This window comes from Prosopis cineraria, unplaced genomic scaffold (assembly GCF_029017545.1).
Source record: "Prosopis cineraria cultivar Desert tree isolate PC_DT_omini unplaced genomic scaffold, ASM2901754v1 PC13, whole genome shotgun sequence".
NCBI lineage: Eukaryota > Viridiplantae > Streptophyta > Magnoliopsida > Fabales > Fabaceae > Prosopis > Prosopis cineraria.
In genome coordinates this window covers 11526087-11550035 of record NW_026555344.1, presented here as the reverse complement: position 1 = coordinate 11550035, position 23949 = coordinate 11526087, and the positions used below count along the sequence as shown (strand labels likewise).

Below are 23949 nucleotides of genomic sequence, written 5' to 3'. Positions count from 1 at the left end.
TTTGTTTTTCCCTAATTTTCTTCTTGTACGAAAAGAAAAACCCAAAAATTTAATCATAAAACAAGATAGTGTCATCTTCTTCAAAAATACTTAGGTAGATCAAATGCACTATATCATTTATGATCTATTTAATATAAATCTGATACTTAGATAATATTAAATATAAATTAATTTTAATATTAATGATAATAATAGAGAGAGAAGGCAATAAATCAAATATATATTATCTTATAAAAATAAAATTAATTTAAGAAAATATCATATAAAATTTTATTTAAATTACTTAAAATACTTTAATTGAATAAATCACAAATAACATGATATATCTAATCTATTTAAGTATTTCACCATCTTTCTCTAATTTTTTCTTGTCCATATTTTTCTCTGAATCAGAAGGTATCTTATTTGATAACAAAAATCAATTTTCCATCTTCTTTCACCAACTATTGTCCAACTGGGAGGGGCGGGGGTGTCTCCACTTCCCCTCTCTCTATTTACCCTCCATTTTTTTAAAATAAAACAATTTAAATTATTAAAAAATAAAAAAATAATAAAAAATATAAAAAAAAAACTACCATCATCCTGCACATGATTTAAAAGGTTTTTTATGTTTATTAAAAAATTATAAAAATATTAGTAATATATTTTATTATTAATTTGGGTAGTCCAGGGTTAATATGAGTGGTTTCAAATTTAATACTAAATTTTTTATATGAATTGACCATTAAGATATACTCTAAACAGTGTAATTTTAATTTTAAAATTATAAAAATTTTAAATCAAATTTGGACTATTGATATTAAATTTAGATTGTCCAAACTGTTATTAGATTTAATAATTTTTATAAACTAATTTTAAAGATTATATCTGGAGAGTGGAAGTTTAATATTAACATTGTAAAAATTTTAATATTGAATTTGGATTATGAATATTAAATCTGGATTGTTCAAATTGGTAATTAAATTTTTTATTTTTATAAATTTTTATAAATTGATTATCTATATATAATATGTACACTGAAAGTTGAATATTAAAATTATAAAAAAATTGATATTAAATTTGAGCTATCCATATTAAATTAGGACTATTCATATTACTGCTTAGTTTTAATAAAAAAATTTATATTTTTATTTTAATAAAATAAAAATAAAAATATTTAATCTAAACCGTGTACAAGGAGAGATTGAAGGTGCTTTTTTTTTAAGTTTTTTATTATTATTTATATTTTTTAATAATTTGAATTGTATTATCTTAAAGAAATGGAGAGGAGAGAAGTGGAGACACACCCGTCCTTATAAAGTTATTGAGAGAGGGGTCTCTCCACTTTTTCTCCTCTATTTCCTCCCACTTTTTCAATTTTCATTATTTAAATTTTTTTATTAAATAAATTTTTTAAATAATAAAATTAATGAATGGTGGAGGATTGAAGAAGTGAAAGGAAAAAAAAAGTAAAAAGACCCATCTCCCAAAGAATTTATCATCATCAATTGCTTGTTCTTGGTTTTTTTTTTTTTCCGGCAATTATAAACACACACAGTACATAATGTACCTTAAAAGTTAAATATGTCTATACATACAAACATCCATATACATATACATATATTTACTTGTCCTATTTACATGAAAAGGAGAAAAAGTTTTGCAGTGCTATTTATATATCATATCATTAATTTTTTTATATAACTTTTTCTTTTAACTTTTTGTTAAATGTTGCCGGGATAATTGTGGACTCATTGACTTCTCATGTGGGCAATGGAATCTAGCACCAATCTGTGGCCAAATTGAGAAGGCTTTTATGAGATTAATCCTAAAAATCCCCATTATAGATGCCAGATGTCCTAATAGACTGATCTGGGCTGGCTCTAAGTGCGTGGAGATGGGAGTTTTAGAGATCCACTCGTTATGATTTGCATAATCTCAAAGCCAATGATGCACTATTTAATCGGCACCGTAGGTCTGAATCTCTTGCTCAGTATGGGGGAAGATCCTAAAACGTTAGAACACTTATTTTTGTTCTGTGCTTGGGTCAATCGTGCCTGGTATGGGTCTTACCTTAATTTGCAACTGAAGCCTGACCAAATTAGCAACATTAAGCATTGGTTCTGTAGTGTTCTCGGAAGTAACACGTTACTGGATGATTTTAGGAAATTGTTTGTGGCCTTTTTTGTTGTTGTTGGAATGCATGGAAATTCAGATGCAAACTGGTCTCTGATGGTGACCCACCTGACCCCCTAGAAAATTCATCACTCTCTTGACTGCTAATGTGTATGAACAATGGAAATTGAGGGGTTTGTTTCTGGAAATGGCTTTAACTGGTCTGCTGTGGTCTTAGACAATGGTCCAAGTTAACCCCCTTCTGGTTTTCTGAAGGTGAATTAATATTGCCCAGTGGTAGAATAGTTTACCTTTTATCTTCGAAATGGATTGTGCTGACTTCTAGAAGCTATGCAACTGTAGAAGTTTACTTTCATGTGATTGGCAATATCGCTGCTTGAAGATTGATTCAAGATCAGTCGGATGGGCTGGCACCCTATGATTTGTTGTCCTTCTCTTCATTACCCGAGATGAGAATTGTGCTGCGCACTTGTTGGCGATTTGCATACAGTGATGAGCACGCGGCGAGGAGCAATCTTGACCCTTTATTTCAGTTTAAATTGATCTTACCGGCCATTTAAATTAGTTTTTAAATATTTTTAATAGTATATTTAATATAAATTTTTTTAATAAATATGTTTATTACCAATCTAACCAATATGGTTTTAATCTAGAATTCTAATTTAATATTAATTTTTTTATAATTTTATAATTTGACTATCCAGATAGACTCTGAGCAATTCAGATATAATTTAGATAACCTAATTTAATATTAAAAAACTTATAAATTTTATAAATTAATCATTTAAATGTACTTAAACAATTCAGATTTAATATTAAATTTTTTTATATTTTTTATTTTAATAAATATAATGTTAAAAATATTAAAAATTAACTTAAATGAATGATAGAGATCAATTTGGGTTGAAATAGGGTCAGAATTGCTCTTAACCCTGATCAACACTAGTGCTCATTACAATGATAAGTACCGAACGCAGACGCACTTGTTGGCAAGTATGGCTTCAAAGGAGTTGGAACCTTCGGGAACACCACCTCCTCTAACTTAGATTATCCATTAGGATGTTGGCTTTTCCTTGTATCAGAGGATCAGTCCGGGTTGAGTGCAGACAGGGAGAGTATTGGTTGATTGGTGGCCTGATTGTTAAATTTTGTTTGTTGCATCTTCTTTTGTTATCTTCATACACATGTTTTGCTTTCTCTGTTTGAACTCTTTTTTGTTTCTTGATGAAATGCAATTCAGTTGGCCAAAATAAAAATGTTAGTGGGAGAAAGTGTACTATTCAAGGATGTAATTTGAAACTTATTAAATTTTTAAATAAAATTAATAGATTTTAAGATACTTTTTGGATAAAACATGTGAAAAGTAATTTATAGATATGATAAGTAGTATAATACACACTTGAATATCTTAGTCATTTTCTATAATTTTTTGAGTTATAATATGAAATTTTTGAATCATTTATTGTAATTTTTTATATTCAAGTAAAGGTCAAAGTTAACTTTTATTAATGATAAATCAGGATTGTATACTTTTTAAAAGTTAAAAAAATATTATATAAAATATGCTTCTAGGGTTTTAAGCACTTTTGAATTTATAATTTAGAGGTCAATTTGTTCATTTATCCAATTAAGAAAAAAGTGAGAACTGTCCAATAGCATAGAAACTTGTTGGAAAGGAAAACAATTAATTGAGGGAAAGAGACGAGCATTTTCAAAATCTAAGATCAACAAGGTTTGTACACCATCAACAGACCAAATTTTCCTCCTATATAATATATTGATTCATGATTGAAGTTTATTTGTTTTCAAATTTAAATTTGACTCTGGGCATATGGTGAAAGTTTCAATGTGGAATTTTAGCTACAATTTTAAAAGCCATATTCTTGAGTCCTCTCATAAGGATGCGTGATCGTGGCAATAAAAAGCTTTTCTTCAACATCAATGCAAATGGATCTCATGAGCAGGTATCTATCTAAACCATCTAATAATCCAAGTGTTCAAGGTCAAAAAGAAAAACTATCCGAATGTAATATCATTAGTTCATATTTTCTTATTTTTCATTGAATTTTAGTTTCAATTATATTTTCATCTTAAATGGTGCAAAATCTAAAATAATATCAATTTTATATAATTATCAATTACATTTAGCAGAAAGGATTAATCTCTCAAAATGTGATAAATTAAAGTTTAAATTCTCATTAAAAGAGGTACTCACATTTAAAACTTAATCATATCTTAAATATTTAAATATGATCATCTTTAATAAAAAAAAACAGTTGTGCTTAAAAAAAAAATTGTATGCATGATATAATTCTTAGGTTTGATGATAAATTTTCCTCATTTATCAATAGAAAGAGTTGATTTTGGAGACACTTTTTATCAAACAAATGATGTAAAAAAAAAAAAGTTAAAATGACCAAACAAACGTAGACTAAAGGGTGAGAGAGAATGCCAAATTGGTTGAATCTCTAGATTGCAGGCATTAAGGCAATATTTGATTAGAGGTCGAGGAATTTTGTTTCCCTTACCTTATTTAGTTTGAAAAAGTAGAGCCCTCTCCTCCAAATTGGGAGAATTGAAGGGGAAGGATATAATTTTATTGTACAAAGACTAATATGTTCTTTCTTTTAATTGATACTTTTTTTCAAAAAAAAAAAAAATTTAGTGATGATAGATTTTTAATAGTATATTTAACAATTATAATTATTCTATATATTTATAATTACATGTTATAAACATTCATAACTATATTTTACTAAAAAAAATTTTAATAATATAAAAGTAAAATTGTCTATCTATAATAACCTCCCCTTCTCTCTCCTCATGAACAAATAAGATAATTTTGAGATTTTTTCCTTTCTTTCGAACCAAACAAACCCTTGCTTTAATCAAAAGCATTTTCTTCCCCTTCTCTCTATATGTTTTTCTCTTAATTCTCTCAATTAGGTCTTTAATGGGTAAAAAATTCAGATGGCAGTGGAGCGTGAAATCAACCTAATACACAAAAACTTCACAACAATCACTCAAATCCAACCTTATTTACAAGTTCAAATAAAAATTAATTATAGCAGTGATATATAATTTCTTTTGCATTCAATAAAGGAGTACCAACCCCAGATTATCATTATCATTTTATCATTATAGCATTCATTTGTTGTTAAAAGTAGATGCAAATTGCAAAGTAGGGGCCTAACCAAAGATAAAAAATGACATTTGATACATTTCAAGGGTTCAAACTAGGTTTTTTTTAAGCGAAAAATACAATTATTGATTCTTATAATTTATCAAATTTACTTTTATTCTTGTAATTTATTTTCAGTATTTTTAATCTTACAATCCTTATAATTTAACATCGTTACAGGACCTGAGAAACAAATTTTATCCAATCTTACTAAAATTATAGTGATTGAAAACATTGAAAAAATTAAAGATAAGTAAAAGAAAAGCTCGATTGAATTATAAGGATGAGTGGTTATGTTTTTCTCTTTAAATTATAAGAAGCAATGATTTAATTATAAGATACATAATTCTTTTTAAATTAAAGACACCAATGTATCCATTGCATTGTCATGATTATGAAAGCCAAACAAGGTAGACTAAAGAGCAAAACTTGAATTAGAATCAATTAAATCGTTGTAAATAAAATAATATATATCATTGAAATACTTTTGTTTTGAACTTGCAAATCTAAACTCAGCCTCCAGTTTCTTGAGTTATCAAACTTAGCAATTCTTACAAACACCTTCAGGGCACATTCTGTTGAAACAACATTACATATATATGATCATAAAGCTCATAAGAAATATACTAAACTATAATTTATCATACAATTTAATTTACAATCACACACACACACACACTTGTCATATTATTATTAAACACCTTTCATATACCATATTTTGACAGGGTAATCTGATAACACACTGTACTCTAGCTACAAATAACCCTTTTCCTTACAACATTCAATTGCACCCACCAACATTTGCTCAAGTCCATACTTGCACTCAAATCCAGCATCTGTGAGCTTCTTAGATGACAGATATGGAAATTTTGAGCCAGTTCCTTCTTTTAAGGAACTATACAATGAATAAGAGAGGACACAGTCATTTACTTAATTTATCAAATGTTCGTAGCTGTACGAACAACAATGAAAAGGATAAGATGAACTCACTCTATGGTTGGCGTTTGAAATTCTGGGTATTTAGCAGACACAATTTCAGACACATGTTCAAGGGTTGCCAAGCATGTCGAACAATTATATCTCCCCTCGGGATTGGGATGTTCAAGTAGAAATATGTGTGCTCTTGCCACGTCATCAACATGAACCATAGGTCTTTGCAGATAACATAATGGGTGCTTCTTACCTGCATCAGATTTTCCAAAATACTAGCATGTAATGACATCATACAGAACCCACTTATCATTTGCATAACCAAATTCAGTAAGTTAATAAATAAATGTTAGAACTGCATTAAATGTGACACGGAGTAGCGAAGCACATACCAAATAAAAAATACAGTGTCGAACCAACAGAACCAGGAAGCTTAGGACAAATGAAGGGTCCAACAACAGAAGTGGGAATAACAGTCACAACATCTAATGCATTTTGTTCTCCAAATTCAAGCACAGCTTTCTCCGTCAATGTCTTAGAAACTGCATAGGACCATCCGTATCTCTTTGAAGTTCTAAGTAAATCCACGTCACTCCACAAGGTCTCATCCTTCACTTCATCTTCTTTGCCGATATGAGAGACAGCAGAAGAACTGGAAGTGTAAACAACCCTCTTCACGGTTTTTGAATTGAGGCAAGCTTTCAGAATACCTAATGCTCCATCAATGGATCTTTTGGTCACAATCTCTTCAGGCTCGCTTTCCTCAAAATCCATTGGAGTAGCCACATGGAAAACTCCAAGGCACCCTTCAATGGCTTCCTTGAAACTTTCTGGCTCATTTAGGTCTGCGTTCAGAATTTGTAGCCTCTGAGATGCTCCTGGCAAATTTGTGAGGAAGCTCACATCTTTCTTGTGTTCTGCAATGTGGAAAAGAAAAATCACAAGATTCATCTGATTTGCACTTTGCCATAAAAAGAAAGAGGAAAACAAGGCCACTTAATAGAGAAAGACCCACAGGTTTTGTATTAACTAAAGAAACCCAACAGGCAAAAAAACAGCTTTGGGCAGAAAATGATGGAGCTTTCACCCGGAAATCTCTCGGGAAATACTTGGAGTTATTACAGAGGATAAGTTGACAGTTGATATATTTGCTTGAAATAAATGGATAGATATTGAAACCTGGGTGAGATCTAATGGTAGTGTTAACAGAGTAACCATCCTCAAGAAGCCTCTTGATGATCCAGGAACCGATAAAGCCTGTACCACCTGTAACACAGACTCTTCCTTTGCTCTCTTCCATTCGGTCATTCAGGGAAGAAGACAGGTTCGAGCGTGTTCTAGCGGGGAGATAAAAATCTAAGACATGTAGGAAACGGTTTTCAAGATATTTTTTGAATAAAACATGTGGAAAATAATTTATGGATGGTATAAGTAGAGTATAATACACACTTGAATACAATTTTTTTTAATTTTTTTATATAATTTTTTAGGTTATAATTTATAATTTTTGAATCATTTACTGTAATTTTTTATATTTAATTCTGTCATTTTCTGATAAATTAAAAGTCAAAGTTAACTTTTATTAATAATAAAAATTAAATTGTATAATTTTTAAAAGTTAAAAGAAAATATTATACAAGATATGCATTTAGGATTTTAAGTAAAATTTATAATTTAGATGTCAATTTGTTTATTTATCCAATTAAAAAAAAGTGAGAAATGTCCAATAGCATAGAAACTTGTTGGAAAGGAAAACAATTAATTGAGGGAAAGAGAGGAGCATTTTCAAAATCTAAACTCAACTCAACAAGGTTTGTACACCATCAACGGACTAAATTTTCCTCCTACATAATATATTGATTCCTGATTGAAGTTGATTTGTTTTCAAATTTAAATTTGACTCTGGGCATATGGTGAAAGTTTCAATGTGGAATTTTAGCTACAATTTTTAAAGTCATATTCTTGAGTCCTCTCATAAGGATGCATGATTGGGGCAACAAAAAGCTTTTCTTCAACATCAATGCAAATGGATCTCATGAGCAGGTATCTATCTAAACCATCTAATAATCCAAGTGTTCAAGGTCAAAAAGAAAAACTATCCAAATGTAAAATGATTAGTTCATATTTTCTTATTTTTCATTGAATTTTAGTTTCAACTATATTTTTATCTTAAATGATGCAAAATGTAAAATAATATCAATTTTATATAATTATCAATTAGATTTAATGGAAAGGATTAATCCCTCACAATGTGGTAAATTAAAGTTTAAATTCTCATTAAAAGATGTACTTACATTTAGTACTTGATCGTACTTTGAATATTTAAATATAATTATCTTCAATAGCAAAACACTTGTACATGAAAAAAAATACTGTATGTACTAAGTTTGATGATAAATTTCCTTATTTATAAGTAGAAAGAGTTGATTTTAGATAAACATTTTGTCAAACAAATGAATGATATTAAAAAAAAAAGGCATAATGACTAAACAAACATAGAATAAAGGGTGAGAGAGGATGCCTAATTGGTTGAAGCTCGAGGTTACAAACATTAACGCAATATTTGGTTGGAGGTGAGGTGAAGGATTTTACTCCCTTTCCCTTATTTGGTTTGGAAAAGTATAGCCCTCCCTTCCAAACCATTCTCTCCAAATTTGGGGAATTGAGAGGGAAGGGTATGATTTTGTTGTACAATAATTAATATGTTGGCACAGAACCAAAAGAAAACTCTTGTTTATTCTCTAATCAAATTGTTCTCCATGCACAGAGAAAAGCTTTCTATTTATACTACTAGGATAGGGAGGGGGTTATAACTAGAATGACAACTGAAACTGAAATGAATACAAAAGATTAATGCTTTGTAAAACAGATTAAAATGGATAGACATTAATGGTGAAACACTATAATTCTATGGCTGGTGTTTTCCTTATCAACGTTATTTTGTTTCATCCTCCTTTAGTTGAATGAAACTAGCCCTTGAGTCAAATTCAGCATCATTGTTAATGTAACGGGATAGATCGACAATATTAAAGGTGGTAGACACTCCATAAGATCTAAGGAATTCCACCTTATAAGCATTATTGTTGATCTTTTGCACAATCTTGAAGAGACCATTAGCTCATGAGGACCGCTTAGTATTCGATTGTTTAGGAAATCGTTCCTTTCATAGATGTATTCATACCAAATCTCCTACCTTAAAAGTATGCTGTCTCCGATACTTGTCATGTTGAGCCTTGTACCTCAAATTCTGCTTTTAGATTTGCTAGCAAACTTGCTCATGCAACTTCTTAATTTCCTTAGCTCTTTGGTCAGCATCAGAGCTATATTGCTGGTTATCAAGTGAAGGGGTCAAGTCTATCGAACTAAGGGGATGAGTGCCGTAATCAACTTCAAACAGACACTTCCCAGTTGCTTGATTGACAGAGTTATTGTAAGCAAATTCAACTTGAGCAAGAATGAGATCCCACTACTTCAAATTCTTCTCCATAAAACTACGAAGAAGATTACCAAGGATCTTGTTTACAGCTTCAGTTTGATCGTCTGTCTGAGAATGACTAGCAATGCTAAATTGGAGCTTAGTTCCCATCTTCTTCCATAGAGTTTGCCAAAAGTGGCTAAGAAACTTCACATCACGACTAAAAGTGATAGTCTTGGGAATGCCATGAAGACGCACAATCTCTTTAAAGTACAAGTTTGCTACTTGAACAGCATCATTGGTCTTCTGGCATAGAATGAAATGGGCCATTTTGAGAAATGATCCACAACTATCATGGCAGAATCTTTTTGCCTCTGAGTCCGTGGTAAACTCAGAACAAAATCCATAGTTACATCTTCCCAAGGTACTTCTGGAATTGGCAAAGGCATGTATAATCCAATATTCTAACCTTTGGATTTAGCCAAGTGGTAAATTCTGCATCTCTGTATTTGCATGTTGACATCCCGTTTAAGTCGAGGCTAGTAAAAGTTCTCCTTCACTAGGTTAACTGTTTTATCTCATTTGAAATGTCCAGCTAATCCACTGTCATGTGCTTTCTAAATTATGGCTTCTCTTATGGAACCCTGTGGAATGCATGGGGCTTTGCCTCAAAATAGAAACCCGTTATGTCTGTAGAACTGGTGGAAAGGTTGATTTATAGTTACTTCCCATACTTCTCAAAAATCAAGATCATCCTAATACAACTCTCTGACAAGGTCAAACCCAACAACTTTAGTTTGCAGTGTTGTGAGTAGCACATGTCGACATTTAAGAGCATCATCTATGGAGTTCAAAGTTCTAGCCTTATGCTTGATAAGGAATAGATAAGACTGTAGGAGTTCACTCCAACGTGCATGTCTATGGCTAATCTTCTGCTAAGAATTCAAATACTTGAGAGCCTCATGATCAGAAAAGAGTATGAATTCTTTATTTAGAAGATAATAACTCTAATATTGGAGAGCTCGAACAATGGCATAAAATTCTTTGTCATGGGTAGAATACCTAAGCTTAGCATCGTTGAGCTTTTCACTGAAAAAGGCAATGGGATAACCCTCCTGCCTTAAAGACAGCACCAATACTGGTGTTAGAAGCATCACAGCTAACTTAAACACTTGGTCAAAATTAGGAAGAGATAGGACTGGAGCTTCGATCAACTTCTTCTTAAACTCCTCAACGCTTTTTTAAGCTTGCTATAACCATTGAATTTTCTCTCCTTTAGTACAATTTGTAAGTGGTGAAGCAATAAAGCTAAAATTATGAATGAACCTCTTATAGAAAGAAGCTAATCTGTGGAAGCTTTGAATCTCTTAGATAAGTTTTAGAATTAGCCAGCTGTCAATGGCTGCAACTTTGCTTGGATCAACTTGAACACCCTTTGCGATAATGATGTAACCTAAGAACACAACTTCACTAGTGAGGAAGGTGCACTTCTTGAGATTTGCATAAAGCTTTTGTTCACGTAATGCTTGCAAAACTTGTCGGAAGTGATCTAAATGTTCTTCTTGACTCTTGCTATAAATAAGAATATCATCAAAGTACACAACAACAAATTTTTCAATAAAGGGTCTCAATACCTGATTCATCAGGCGCATTGATGAATCATAATTTTATATATTTTTATCCTTTTAATTTAGACTTTTAAATATTTATTTGAGGCTAATTGAGTTTAATTAGATATTATTTGATTTTATTAGCCAATATTCAGTTTTAGGATTTTAACTAACTAAATCTTTGATTTTAAAATATAAATAATGTCTTTAATATTTTTACACAGTTACTATTTAATTTTATTTGTGCAGATTTTCTAGATTCAATTTGGAAGATATCAATAAAAATTATTTTGGATAAGAAGAATATGGGCATGCTTGGAGATCAAATCAAGAATTAAATCTTTAAAATTTTGGTTGAATTTATTTTGGGTTATTTAGTGTAGTTTTCAATTAGGGTTATTTAAAGTAGTTTTATCATTTTATTATTAGCTTTTGCTTTTGCCATACGCATCATGTATTATATACATATACATACATATATATATATATAAAGCAAGGAACAGAGGAGGAAAAAGGAGGCACATCTGAAGAAAATAAAAACATGATTCTTTGACGGGGAGGAGAAAGCACAGGCATGCACGCGAGCGATCACTCTTCATCTTTGTCTTGTCTTTAATTTCTTCAGGCGATGCTTCTTTTGTTCTTAATTTTCACTTGTTATTGTCCAGTTTTTAGTTTTATGAAGAGCTAATTTTCTTAGTGTGATCAATCACAAACCATAATATTAAATTTTAATCAGAGTCTTTGATATTTAAGGAAGAATTTATTTTAGCTTTATTTCAATTTACTCTTCTTCTCTCTACCTCTGAATTTTATGCTTTAATTGCTATTGCTGATTGGAGTAGTTTTATTGCATAATTTTTGAGTTATAAATTTTATCTGAGGTTTTACTTGCTATAATCAATTGATATAGCATTGTAAGAGTAATTTGGCTTAGCTTGGGTGATTATCCATGCTTTGTTTCTAGTATGGCTAACATAGAACAGTTGTTAAGTTGTGGGTTAAAGGAGATTTCAATTAATCTATAACTTAATCTCTTATTTAATTCTTGAATGATAATTTGAGAAATATCTAATAAAATTAGAATAATAAAGTTAAATAAAATTAATTTATTTTTGGATAAGGAAGATTAAATTTAGGTGATTGGGTTGTGATTGATTGCGTTGCTTATTCTTGGTAATTTTTGAGTTGAATTTCCTCTATTTATTTATTTCTAATTTATTTTTTAATTTCATCATTAAAAAACCCCACTTTTTCGCTTTTCATAATCATAATTCAAATAGTTACTCTATTGACTCTTAGGGAAACGACCTAGGTTGCGCTTTACTGTAAAATTTAGTTTTTTTTAATTAATTTTGGTGCTATTCGATAGTAGTGTCACGAATAAATGTGCTAAGGGCATTTGTTAACCCAAAAAGCATCACATTCCACTCATACAAGTCATCTTTGGTCTTGAAAGCAGTCTTCCACTCATCTCCTAGCCGAATTCTAATTTGGTAGTACCCACTACGAAGGTCAATTTTAGAGAAGGTAATGGTACCATGCAACTGGTCTAGCATATCATTGAGCTAAGGTATCGAAAATTAATACTTAATAGTGATCTTGTTGATAGCTCAGCAGTCAATGCATATTCTCCAACTCCCGTCCTTCTTAAGTGCTAGAAGAATAGGTACAGCACAAAGGCTGACACTTTCTCAAACCAACCCTTTCTTCAACAACTCTTCAATTTGTTATTAGACTTCAGCATGTTCTTGGGGACTCATCCTGTAAGCAGGCTTGTTAGGAATGACTACTCTTGGAACGAAGTCAATGGCGTGCTGTATGTCTCACATGGGAGGCAACCCTGGTGGTATCTCATCAGATATTACATTTAAAAATTCTGACAATAACGGAATGACTCCTGGTGGATTGGCAGACTCGTTGTTCACCTCAAGCACTAAAATAAAGCTCATCATTTAGGCTTCAGACTTCATCACCTTGACTTCCTCCTTAGTCATCAAAGACACCAATGGCTTAGAGGTGCTAGATTCCCTCGAAAATTGGCTAATCTCGGTAGGCAATAGAGGTACAAGTGTGAACTTGACACTATTTTTCGTAAAAGAATAGGTGTTTGCTCGCCCGTTGTGCATAGCATGTCGGTTATATTTCCATGAGCTCCCCAAGAGAAGGTGGCATGCATTCATGGGAACAACATCACATAAAACTTCATCACAATATCGATTCCCAATAGAAAAGGTCACAAGGCATTGTTTAGAAACTTTTACCTCATTCCCCTTATTGAACCAGTGAAGCTTGTAAGGTTACGGATGATCTTGTGTTGGCAACTTCAATTTCTCCACCATGTAGTCAGATACTACATTTTCACAACTTCCATTATCAATAATGACATTACAAACTTTTCCTTGGGCTGTGTAACGAGGGTGAAAATGTTGCGTTGTAGCCAAGGTTCTTCTTTGACTACAGTTGTATGCAGACTTCATCTAAGCACTAATGCTTCTCCTTGATTAGCAGGCATAACCTCCTCATCATATATGGGATCAGTGCCATAGAATTCATCATCCTCCTCATCTTCTTCAGGTGCTTCATACTCTTGTCCTTCTTTAATGGTAACAACCCTTTGAGTAGGACAATCAGCAGCAATGTGGCCAAATCCTTGGCATTTAAAGCATTTGATTGCTTTAGAGCTAGATTCCTTGGCAGCATTGGGTGATGGTTTATGCATAGCGTTAGATTGCAGCTTGCTTGAGGAGTTGGTTTGCTGAAATTTTGCCTTTCGGGCTTCTAGATAACCCTTAGAGGAAGAAGACTGGAAAGAGGATCTCTTAGGCATCTACTTCTCAACACGCATGGCTAGATGGATTATATCTTCCAAAGTCTAATACTGCTGAAGCTGGATTGGCCGGGTAATATCAGTGTTTAAGCCTACAAGGTGTTGGGCTATTATTTGCTCCTTCTCCTAAATGCCACACTTCAACATGAGTTACTCAAATTCTCTAGTATATTCTTTTACAGATAAAAACCTCTGTTGAAGATTTTGCAGTTGGAAAAAATTATCCTAGTGGTAATAGTTTGGCAAAAATTTTCTGGTGAGCTAGTGTTTCATTTTCTCCCAGGTCTCAATCTTATGCTTTCCCTCATGTTTTCACTTTCTTTTGAGGTCTTTCGTCTGAGGTTTTCCCACCAAATGGAAGCATGTTTCTTGAGTTTGAGGGCAACAATCTTGACTTTCTGCGCATTTGAAATCTCCTTGTATTCAAATACTTTTCTAACAATTTAAAGCCAGTCTACAAACTTGTCTGGTTGGAGTCTTCCCTCAAATTCAGGAATGTCTACCTTGATATCATTGGGGTGGAATTGTTGTTGTTGTGGACGATGAAGGTTACCAATGGATGACGAACTGCTGCTTCCCGAATCTCCTTCTAGGTTTTCTCTGTTATTGTTTAACAGAGTTCGCTGCATTTCCACAGTGGCCTCCAACTCTCGTATCCTATGTCTCATCTTTTCTATCTCAATCTTGTGCACATGCCTGTGTCTTGAAGGCATTTTGATAGGTGTCAAGGCTAGGGATATTAGAAAGATTGAGGTGTAAAATGGAAGTGTTGAAAGGATTATAGGGGCAGAATGATAATTTTGGAAAGTATAGGGGAAAAATGAAAATTTTGGACAGTCTAAGGGGTAAAAATGGAGATTCTGGAAGTATAAAGGGTCAAAGTGTAATTTATGAAAAATATAGGGGTTAAAATGAAATTTAGTTAAAACTAAGGGGTAAAAGTGTAATTTCAAGAAAGATTTAGGGTTAAAATGGAATTTCATAAACTTTTGGGGTCAATTATGAAATTTTAGAAAGTTAAGGGGTCAATATGGAAAGATTTGGGGTGAAAATGTAATTTTAAAAAATATGGCTGATTGGGTAGGTTGATGTGGCAGTCATGACACGTGGCGTAAAATGATAGGGCTAACCTGTTATTGACTGGTCATATCAATGATGTGGCCGATGATGTGGCAGCTAACGTCATCATCTTCAACCTTCAACTGGTGCGTGCGGCGTGTGGAGAGATAGTGATGGCGCGTGGGCTTCAGGCGGTGGCGCGTGGATACTTTTGCAACGATAGGGAACCTTTTGTTCCACATTTTCGAACCTCCTGAGCACGATGGTGATGTTAGTTTTCCCAGAAAATGCCTAGATTGCAAAACACGAAGATGTTAGGGACTCCTCCTTTGAATCTCTCTCTTCTCCGATGTACTTCCTTAACTGTAACTCACTCTCTCGCTCTTTGGATCCGCTTTGATACCAAAATGGCATAGAACTAAAGGAAAACTCTCATGTTTATTCTCTAATCAAATTGTTCTCCATACACAGAGGAAAGCTTTCTATTTATACTGCTAGGATAGGGAGGGGGTTACAATTGGAATAACAACCGAAATTGAAATGAATACAAAAGATTAATGCCTTGTGAAACGGATTAAAATGAATAGACATTAATGGTGAAACACTGTAATGCTATGGCTGGCGTTTTCCTCATCAACGTTATTCTGTTTCATATGTCCTTTCTTTCAATTGATATTTTTCTTTTTTTTAAAACAGATTTAAGAATGACAAATCTTTAATAATATATTTAATAATGATAATTACTCTGTATATTTATAATTACATGTTAAAAACATTCATAACTATATTTTATTAGAAAATATAATTTTAATAATATAAATGTAAAGTTGTCTATATATAATAATCTCACCTTCTCTCCTCTCGTGAACCAAATAAAATAATAGTAAAATCTCTCTCCTTCCCTTAAACTAAACATACCCTTATTTTTTATTAGAAGCATTTTCTTCCTCTTCTCTCCATATGTTTTTCTCTTAATTCTCTCAATTCTCAGTTAGGTCTTTATCGGGGAAAAAATTCAGATGGCAGTGGGCGTGAAATCAACCTAATACACAAAAACTTCACAACAATCACTCAAATCCAAAATTATGTAAAAGTTCAAATAAAAATTAATTACAATAGTGATATATAATTTCTGTTGGGTTCAATAAAGTAGTACCAACCCCAGGTTATCATTATCATCGTCATCATATTATCATTATAGCATTCATTTTTTGTTAAAAGTAGATGCAAAGTAGGGGTCTGAAACATTTCAAAAGTTCAAACTATGTTTTTTTAAGGGAAAAACACAATTATTAGTTTTTATAATTTTATTAAATTTATTTTTAACTCTTGTAATTTGTTTTCAATATTTTTAATCTCTATAGTCCTTGAAATTTAACATCGTTACAAGACATGAAGAATAAATTTCACCCAATCTTACTAAAACTATAGTGATTGAAAATATCAAAAAAATTAAAGATTAGAAGCAAAATTCGATTAAATTATAAGAACCAATTGTTATGTTTTCTTTTTTAAAATATAAGGATAAACGGTTAAATTATAAGATACATAATTTCCTTATAAATTAAAGACACCAGAGGATCCATTGCATTGTCATGATTATGAAAGCCAAACAAGGTAGACTGGAGAGCAAAACTTGAATTAGAATCAATTAAATCGTTGTAAATAAAATATATATCATTGAAATACTTTTGTTTATGAACTTGCAAATCTAAACTCAGCCTCCAGTTTCTTGAGTAATCAAACCTAGCAATTCTTACAAACACCTTCAGGGCACATTCTGTTGAGACAACATTTCATATATATGATCATACAGCTCATAAGAAATATACTCAACTATAATTCGTCATGCAATTTAATTTACAATCACACACACACACTACTCATATTATTATCAAACACCTTTCATATACCATATTTTGACAGGGTAATCTGATAACACACTGTACTATAGCTACAAATAACCCTTTTCCTTACAACATTCAATTGCATCCACCAACATTTGCTCAAGTCCATACTTGTACTCAAATCCAGCATCTATGAGCTTCTTAGATGACAGATCCGGAAATTTTGAGCCAGTTCCTTCTTTTAAGGAACTACACAATGAATAAGAGAGGACACAGTCATTTACTTAATTATTCAATGCTCATAGCTGTACGAACAACAATGAAAAGGGTAAGATAATAAACTCACTCTATGGTTGGCATTTGAAATTCTGGGTATTTAGCAGACACAATTTCAGACACATGTTGAATGGTTGCCAAGCATGTAGAACAATTATATCTCCCTTTGGGATTGGGATGTTCAAGCAGAAATATGTGTGCTCTTGCCACGTCATCAACATGAACCATAGGTCTTTGCAGATAACGAAATGGGTGCTTCTTATCTGCATCAGATTTTTAAAAATACCAACATGTAATGACATCATACGGAACCCAATTATTATTTGCACAACCAAATACAGTAAGTTTATAAGTAAATGTTAGAACTGCATTGAATGTGACATGAAGTAGTGAAGCACATACCCAAAAAAAAATAGAGTGTTGAACGGACAGAACTAGGAAGCTTAGGACAAAGGAAGCGTCCAGCAACATCCGGGGGAATAACAGTCACAACATCTAATCCATTTTGTTGTCCAAATTCAAGCACAGCTTTCTCTGTCAATGTCTTAGAAACTGCATAGGACCATCCGAATGGCTTTAAAGTTCTAAGTAAATGCACGTCACTCCACAAGGTCTCATACTTCACTTCATCTTCTTTGCCGACATAAGATACAGCAGCAGAACTAGAAGTGTAAACAACTCTCTTCACAGTTTTTGAAGCGAGGCAAGCCTTCAGAATTCCCAATGCCCCATCAATGGATATCTTGGTCACAATCTCCTCAGGTTCCTTTTCCTCAAAATCTACTGGAGTAGCCACGTGGAATACTCCAACGCACCCTTCAATGGCTTCCTTGAAACTTTCTGGCTCTCTTAGGTCTGCCTTCAGAATTTGCAGCCTATGAGATGCTCCTGGCAAATTTGTGAGGAAGCTCACATCTTTCTTGTGTTCTGCAATGTGGAAAAGAAAAGTCACAAGATTAATCTGATTTGCACTTTCCCATAAAAAGAAAGAAGGAAAACAAGGCCCTTAATAGAGAAAGACCCACAGGTTTTGTATTAACTAAAGAAACCCAACAGGCAAAAAACATTTTAAGGGCAGAAAATGATGGAGCTTTCACCGGGAAATCTTTCGGGAAATAATTGGAGTTATTACAGAAGATAATTTGACAGTTGATATATTTGCTTGAAATATAATTGAAACCTGGGTGAGATCTAATGGTAGTGTTAACAGAGTAACCATCCTCAAGAAGCCTCTTGATGATCCAGGAACCAATAAAGCCAGTACCACCTGTAACACAAACTCTTCCTTTGCTGTCTTCCATTAGGTCATTCGGAGCAGAAGACAGGTTCGAGCGTGTTCCAGTTGAGAGAAAAAAATCTAAGACATATAGGAAACACGTGCATTTTGTCTAGTGATCCTCTACGGGACACATGGCGTTTTGTAATTGGCATTGTTATGACAAAGTTATCCGCCGGTGGACCGTAGTTGGTGAAGGAAGATGGAAAATTATTTTGTTATCAAATAAGATACCATCTAATTGGAATCAGGAAAAAATATGGAGGAGAAAAAAATAGAGAAAAGTTAAAAAAAAAAAAATAGAAGATGACATTCTCTTGTTCGAAGATTAAGTTTTTCGGTTTTTCTTTTAGTACAAGAGGAAAATTGGGGGAAAACAAAGGGCAATGATGTTTTTCTCTGTCATGCCAAACAAATCCATATAGCTTATGTTGTTTTAGAATTTGTTATTCTCATTCATATTTAAATATAATTAACGATCTATTTTATTTTAAAATTTAAACAGTTCAATTTTAATTTTTTTTAAATTGTGTAGATTAAACATAGACCATTTAAATTAAATTTAAACTGTCAAAATAGATGATAAATGATGATCAATACTTAAATGGCAACCTAGATCTTAAATTATAAGTTTAGGAGAAATTTAAACTCATAAACTTAAATTTGATATATTTCAAACACTAAATAATTAAATATTGGCAATTTAACTGGAGCCTTCATTTGGAATTAACATTTGTTAAATGATGTATAGTAGGGCCACGTTTTCTCTCACCTTCCTTGCTGCAACTGTCCTCTCTCTTATCTCCGACTCAATTCAATTGAACAACATATCCTGCTTCTCAGCTAGAAAGCATAGGCTCTGTAGTGTTGTCGGAAGTAATTCATTGTTGGATAATTACAGGAGATCGTTTGTGGCATTTTTCTGCTGGAATGCATGGAAATTCGAATGCAAACTGGTGTTTGATGGCGACCCACCTGACCCCTTGAAAACTCATCACTCTCTTGACTGCTAATGTGCATGAATACTGGAAATCGAGGGGTTTGTTTTCTGAAAATGGCTCTAACCAGTTTGCGGTGGTTAGACAATGGTCCAAATTAACCCCTTTCTGGTTCTCTCAAGGTGAGTTGTGATGGTTCATACAGGAGCTCAGATGGAAAGGCAGGTTTTGGAACCGTAATACGTGACTGCAAGGGATCACTCATCGCTGGCTGGTCTGTGCGTGTCTCAGCGAAGTCTGTGTTCATGGCTCAGATTCTTGTACGCAGGAAGTTCTTGATATTGCTCAGTGGTGAAATGGTTCGCCTCTTATCTTTGAAATGGATTGTGCAGAGGAAAATTTTCAGTCAAAACCGCAGGCCAAAGATAATAAAGACAAAGAACCTTTTAAACTCTAACATTTCAGGGCAGGCCAAGGGTAATGAAATAAAATGAAAAAGCAAATTAAAATTACCTTATCATCTCTAATGGCTTAAACCCGTTAAAATATATTTACAAATTCTTTATATTGAAATTGTTAATTTTCCATGTTAGAATGATTAATTTTTTTTATTGGAGTTGGTTATGTGTATAATTTTATTTGAATTTATTCTTATTATTATTATTATGGTAAAATGAGTTGTAAATTTTTCATATTATAGTTCATTGTTATTTTTTTTATAGAAGTTATTTGTGTGCATAACTTTACTTAAATTTATTAAATAGTTGCAAGTTCTTGATACTAAAGTTGTTCATTTTTTATATTAAAGTGGTTAATTTTTTATTGGAGTTGTTGGTGCGCATAGTTGATTTGTTTTTATTCAAATTGCTGTTATTATATTAAATAAAATTGTAAATTTTTTATGTTAAAATTATTCATTTGTCATACTGAAATGGTTCATTTTTTTATTGAAATTATTTGTTTTCATAGTTTCACAAAATTAAAGGATTAATTTTGTTATTTTTTTTAATATTTTAATTTTACTTCACTATCCTTGATTTGTAATGAAATTTCAAAATTTAGCTTTTTTTTTTTTAAATTACATTTGGTCAAGGGTCTAAAATGAAATTTTCCCCTATGCAGACCTCTATAAGCCACGCAACTGCAGAAGTTTACTTTCGTGTGATTGGCAATAGCACTGCCTGATTCGAGATCTGTGATCCACCACCACATCCTCTAGCTTAGATTATTCATCAAGATGTTGGTTTTGCCTTCGTATCAGAGGATCATTTTGGGATGAGTGCAGACAGGGAAGGTATTGTTTAATTGGTGGCCTGATTGTTACATTTTGTTTGTTGCATCTTCTTTTGTTATCTTCGTACACATGTTTTTGCTTTCTCTGTTTGAACCCTTGTTTGCTTCTTGATGAAATGCAGTTCAGTTGGTCAAAATAAAAATGTTAGTAGGAGGAAGTATACTATTAAAGAATGTAGTGTGTGTTTAGTTTTTAATTTATTAAAAATATATTGATTGAAAGTTCATTTAATAAAAATTAAATAAAAATTAATTCTTGTAATGAAATTTATAGTTGGATATATTTTTTTAAAAGTCAATTTGATAAATTGAAAGTTATTTGAATTAATGATATTTTGTGCTTTTAAAATATACTTTTAAATATGCAATGATTAAAAAGGATTTTGATTTATAATAATTGATAATTTTTGTCATACAAATATAATATATTAAAAATGTTTAAAAAATATAAAAAATGTAAAATAATATAAAATTTAAGATGTTAAATAATAACAAAAAAAATATATAGTTTAATATTGGAAAAATTATGTAATAAATAGTTCAATATTCATTAAAATTGAATAGTTACTTGATTAATGGTTCAATCTATAATGTATAATATGATATCTAATAGAATCGCAAACTCTATTTATCTATCTATAGTCACGCTTGAAATTGCACTTTTAATTGATGATGGAAATGCGTTCTTGTTATTATTATCATGAGTCTTAATCACTTTTTTTTCCCTCAAAATGCCTAAAGTCAAAATAAGTTATAGAATTTCTTTTAATAAAATTATGTATAGTCATTGTTGCATTAATTATACAAACATGCATCACAAATGGATAACTAGGCAAGAGTGATATGATTGTAAATATGTTTTTTCAAACCCTAAAAGTCCTTTCAATCGTGATCCTTAAATTCAAATGAACGCCCGAAAATTAGGAGGTGATACTTATGAGATTTATAAAAACCTAAATTTTCACATGGCGTTAGATAGCTAGCATCCACCAAATAATATTCACTTACCAACAAAGAATAGAAATTAATTAAATATTGAAACAAATTATTTTAAATTATACAAATATGAAATAGAGTTGGTAAATCTACATTACAAGTCCACCAAAAAATAGAGTTGGTAAATTTCAACTCCATCTCAACCCACATTTAAAAAGTCACTTTACTCAATTAAAAATTACCCAAACAATATTTAACATCTTAAAAGTTAAAAAGTAAATTTCAAATGACAAACATTAATTACCTAAATACGCTTGTATTTTGAAACTTATTAAAATTTTATATAGAGTTAATGGGTTTTAAATTTTTTTTAAGTAAAACATGCCAAAAGTAACTTAAAGATAGGATGAGAAGTATGATACACCATTGTATTCAATTTTTTTGATTATTTTCTGTAATTTTTTAGTACTTGTCTATATTTTTTGAGTTCTTTACTGTAATTTTTAAATTTTTTGTAATTTTTTTTATTTTTTTGGATAAACTAAATGTCAAAGTTATCTTTTGTTAAAGACAAGGGTCAAATTATATTATTTTTAAAAGTTAAAAGAAACTATTATACAAAATATGAGTATAGAGTATAAGATGTTTTTGAACTTATAATTTTAAGATCAATTTGTTTATTTACCCAATAAAAAAAGTATGAAATTTCAAAAAGCATAGAAACTTGTTGGAAAGGAAAACAATTAATTGAGGCAACGAGACGAGAGCATTTTCAAAATCTAAAATCAACAAGGTTTGTACAGATTAAGTTTTCCTCCTACATAATATGTTGATTGATGATTGAAGTTGATTTGTTTTCAAATTTAAATTTGACTCTGGGCATATGGTGAAGGTTTCAATGTGGAATTTTGGCTACAATTTTAAAAGTCATATTTTGAGTCCTCTCAAATAAGGACGCGTGATTGTGGCAATAAAAAACTTTTCTTCAACATCAATGCAAATGGACATCATGAGCAGATATACATTAAACCATCCAATAATCCAAACTTTCAAGGTCAAAAAGAGGAAGGGTGAATTATTTTGTCTCATTCAAGACAAATAATTATCCCAAATTTATTGACAATTAAATTTAGGAGAATGAAAATACAATGGCCTTAGAGATAAATTAATTATTTTGAGTGAAATTTGTATATAATTTTTTTAGAAAAATTTCAAATATAATATGAACAGTTCATATTTTCTTATTTTTAATTTAATTTTAGTTTTAATTATATTTTCATCTTAAATGGTGCAAAATGTAAAATAATATCAATTTTATATAATTGTCAATTGGGTATAGTAAAAGAAATTAATCCTTCACAATATAGTGAATCAAGGTTTAAATTCTCATTATGAGAGGTACTCATATCTAATACTTAATTGTGCTTTGAAAGCTTGAATAAAATTGTCTTCAATAAAAGGACATTTATATGTAATTAAAAAAAAACTGTGCGGAAAATATAATTCTCAAGTTTGATGATAAATTTTCTTTATTTATCAGCAGAAATAATTGAATTTAGAGAGACATTTTGTCAACAAATGAATGATATTAAAAAAAAAAAGTTATAATGACCAAACAAACACAGAATGAGGGTGAGGGAATGCCAAATTGGCCGAAGCTCCAGGTTGCAGACTGTAAGGCTTTCATCAGAAGCATTTTCTTCCTCTTCTGTTTATGTTTTCCCCTTAATTCTCTCAATTAGGTTTTTATTGGGTACAATATTCAGATCGCAGTGGGGCTTGAAATCAACCTAATGCACTATAACTTCACAACAATCACTCAAATCCAACATTATTTACAAGTTCAAATAAAAATTAGTTACAGTAGTGATACATAATTTCTTTTGGGTTCATTAAAGTTGCAACAACCCTGGATTGTTGTTAAAGGTAGATGCAAAACAGGAGCTTAATCAGAAGATAACAAATGGCATTTGATACATTTTATGGGCCAAACTATGTTTTCCAAAGGAAAAACACAATTTCTTACAATTTTATCAAATTTTATTTTTCAAACCTTTTATTTTTAATCCTTACAGTTCTTGTAATTTAATATTGTTAGGAATATAAGAAACAAACATAATCAAATCTTGATAAAACTATAGAAACTAAAAACATTGTAAAAAAAAAAAAGAAGAAGAATTAAAAGCAAAATTCAATAAAATTATAGAATCAATAGTTGTGTTTTTCATTTTTTTTTTTAATTT

At 31.3% G+C, this 23949-nt stretch overlaps 2 protein-coding genes across 2 annotated transcripts; both read right to left on the bottom strand.

The window, feature by feature from the left end:
* Window positions 1-5818: 5818 nt before the first annotated feature.
* Window positions 5819-7551, bottom strand: LOC129291531 (vestitone reductase-like). The gene is made up of 4 exons (XM_054928932.1): window positions 7406-7551; window positions 6619-7143; window positions 6287-6479; window positions 5819-6191 (listed from the first exon to the last, which is right to left on the bottom strand). The coding sequence occupies exons 1-4, from the start codon at window positions 7524-7526 to the stop codon at window positions 6050-6052; spliced, it is 981 nt and encodes a 326-aa protein (XP_054784907.1). The 5' UTR covers window positions 7527-7551; the 3' UTR covers window positions 5819-6049.
* Window positions 7552-16781: 9230 nt separating this feature from the next.
* Window positions 16782-18620, bottom strand: LOC129291427 (vestitone reductase-like). The gene is made up of 4 exons (XM_054928759.1): window positions 18444-18620; window positions 17666-18190; window positions 17334-17526; window positions 16782-17236 (listed from the first exon to the last, which is right to left on the bottom strand). Exons 1-4 carry the CDS (start codon window positions 18562-18564, stop codon window positions 17095-17097), a joined length of 981 nt encoding a protein of 326 aa, XP_054784734.1. The 5' UTR covers window positions 18565-18620; the 3' UTR covers window positions 16782-17094.
* Between the last annotated feature and the right edge of the window lie 5329 nt (window positions 18621-23949).

Excerpts from the sequence above, each read along its gene's own strand:
- LOC129291531 (XM_054928932.1), bottom strand. The coding sequence starts at position 7,526 with ATGGAAGAGAGCAAAGGAAGAGTCTGTGTTACAGGTGGTACAGGCTTT. Across the intron at positions 7,144-7,405 it reads TACCATTAGATCTCACCCAG|AACACAAGAAAGATGTGAGC; the intron begins GTTTCAATATCT and ends TCCACATTGCAG. Across the intron at positions 6,480-6,618 it reads GACACTGTATTTTTTATTTG|GTAAGAAGCACCCATTATGT; the intron begins GTATGTGCTTCG and ends AATCTGATGCAG.
- LOC129291427 (XM_054928759.1), bottom strand. The coding sequence starts at position 18,564 with ATGGAAGACAGCAAAGGAAGAGTTTGTGTTACAGGTGGTACTGGCTTT. Across the intron at positions 18,191-18,443 it reads TACCATTAGATCTCACCCAG|AACACAAGAAAGATGTGAGC; the intron begins GTTTCAATTATA and ends TCCACATTGCAG. Across the intron at positions 17,527-17,665 it reads AACACTCTATTTTTTTTTGG|ATAAGAAGCACCCATTTCGT; the intron begins GTATGTGCTTCA and ends AATCTGATGCAG.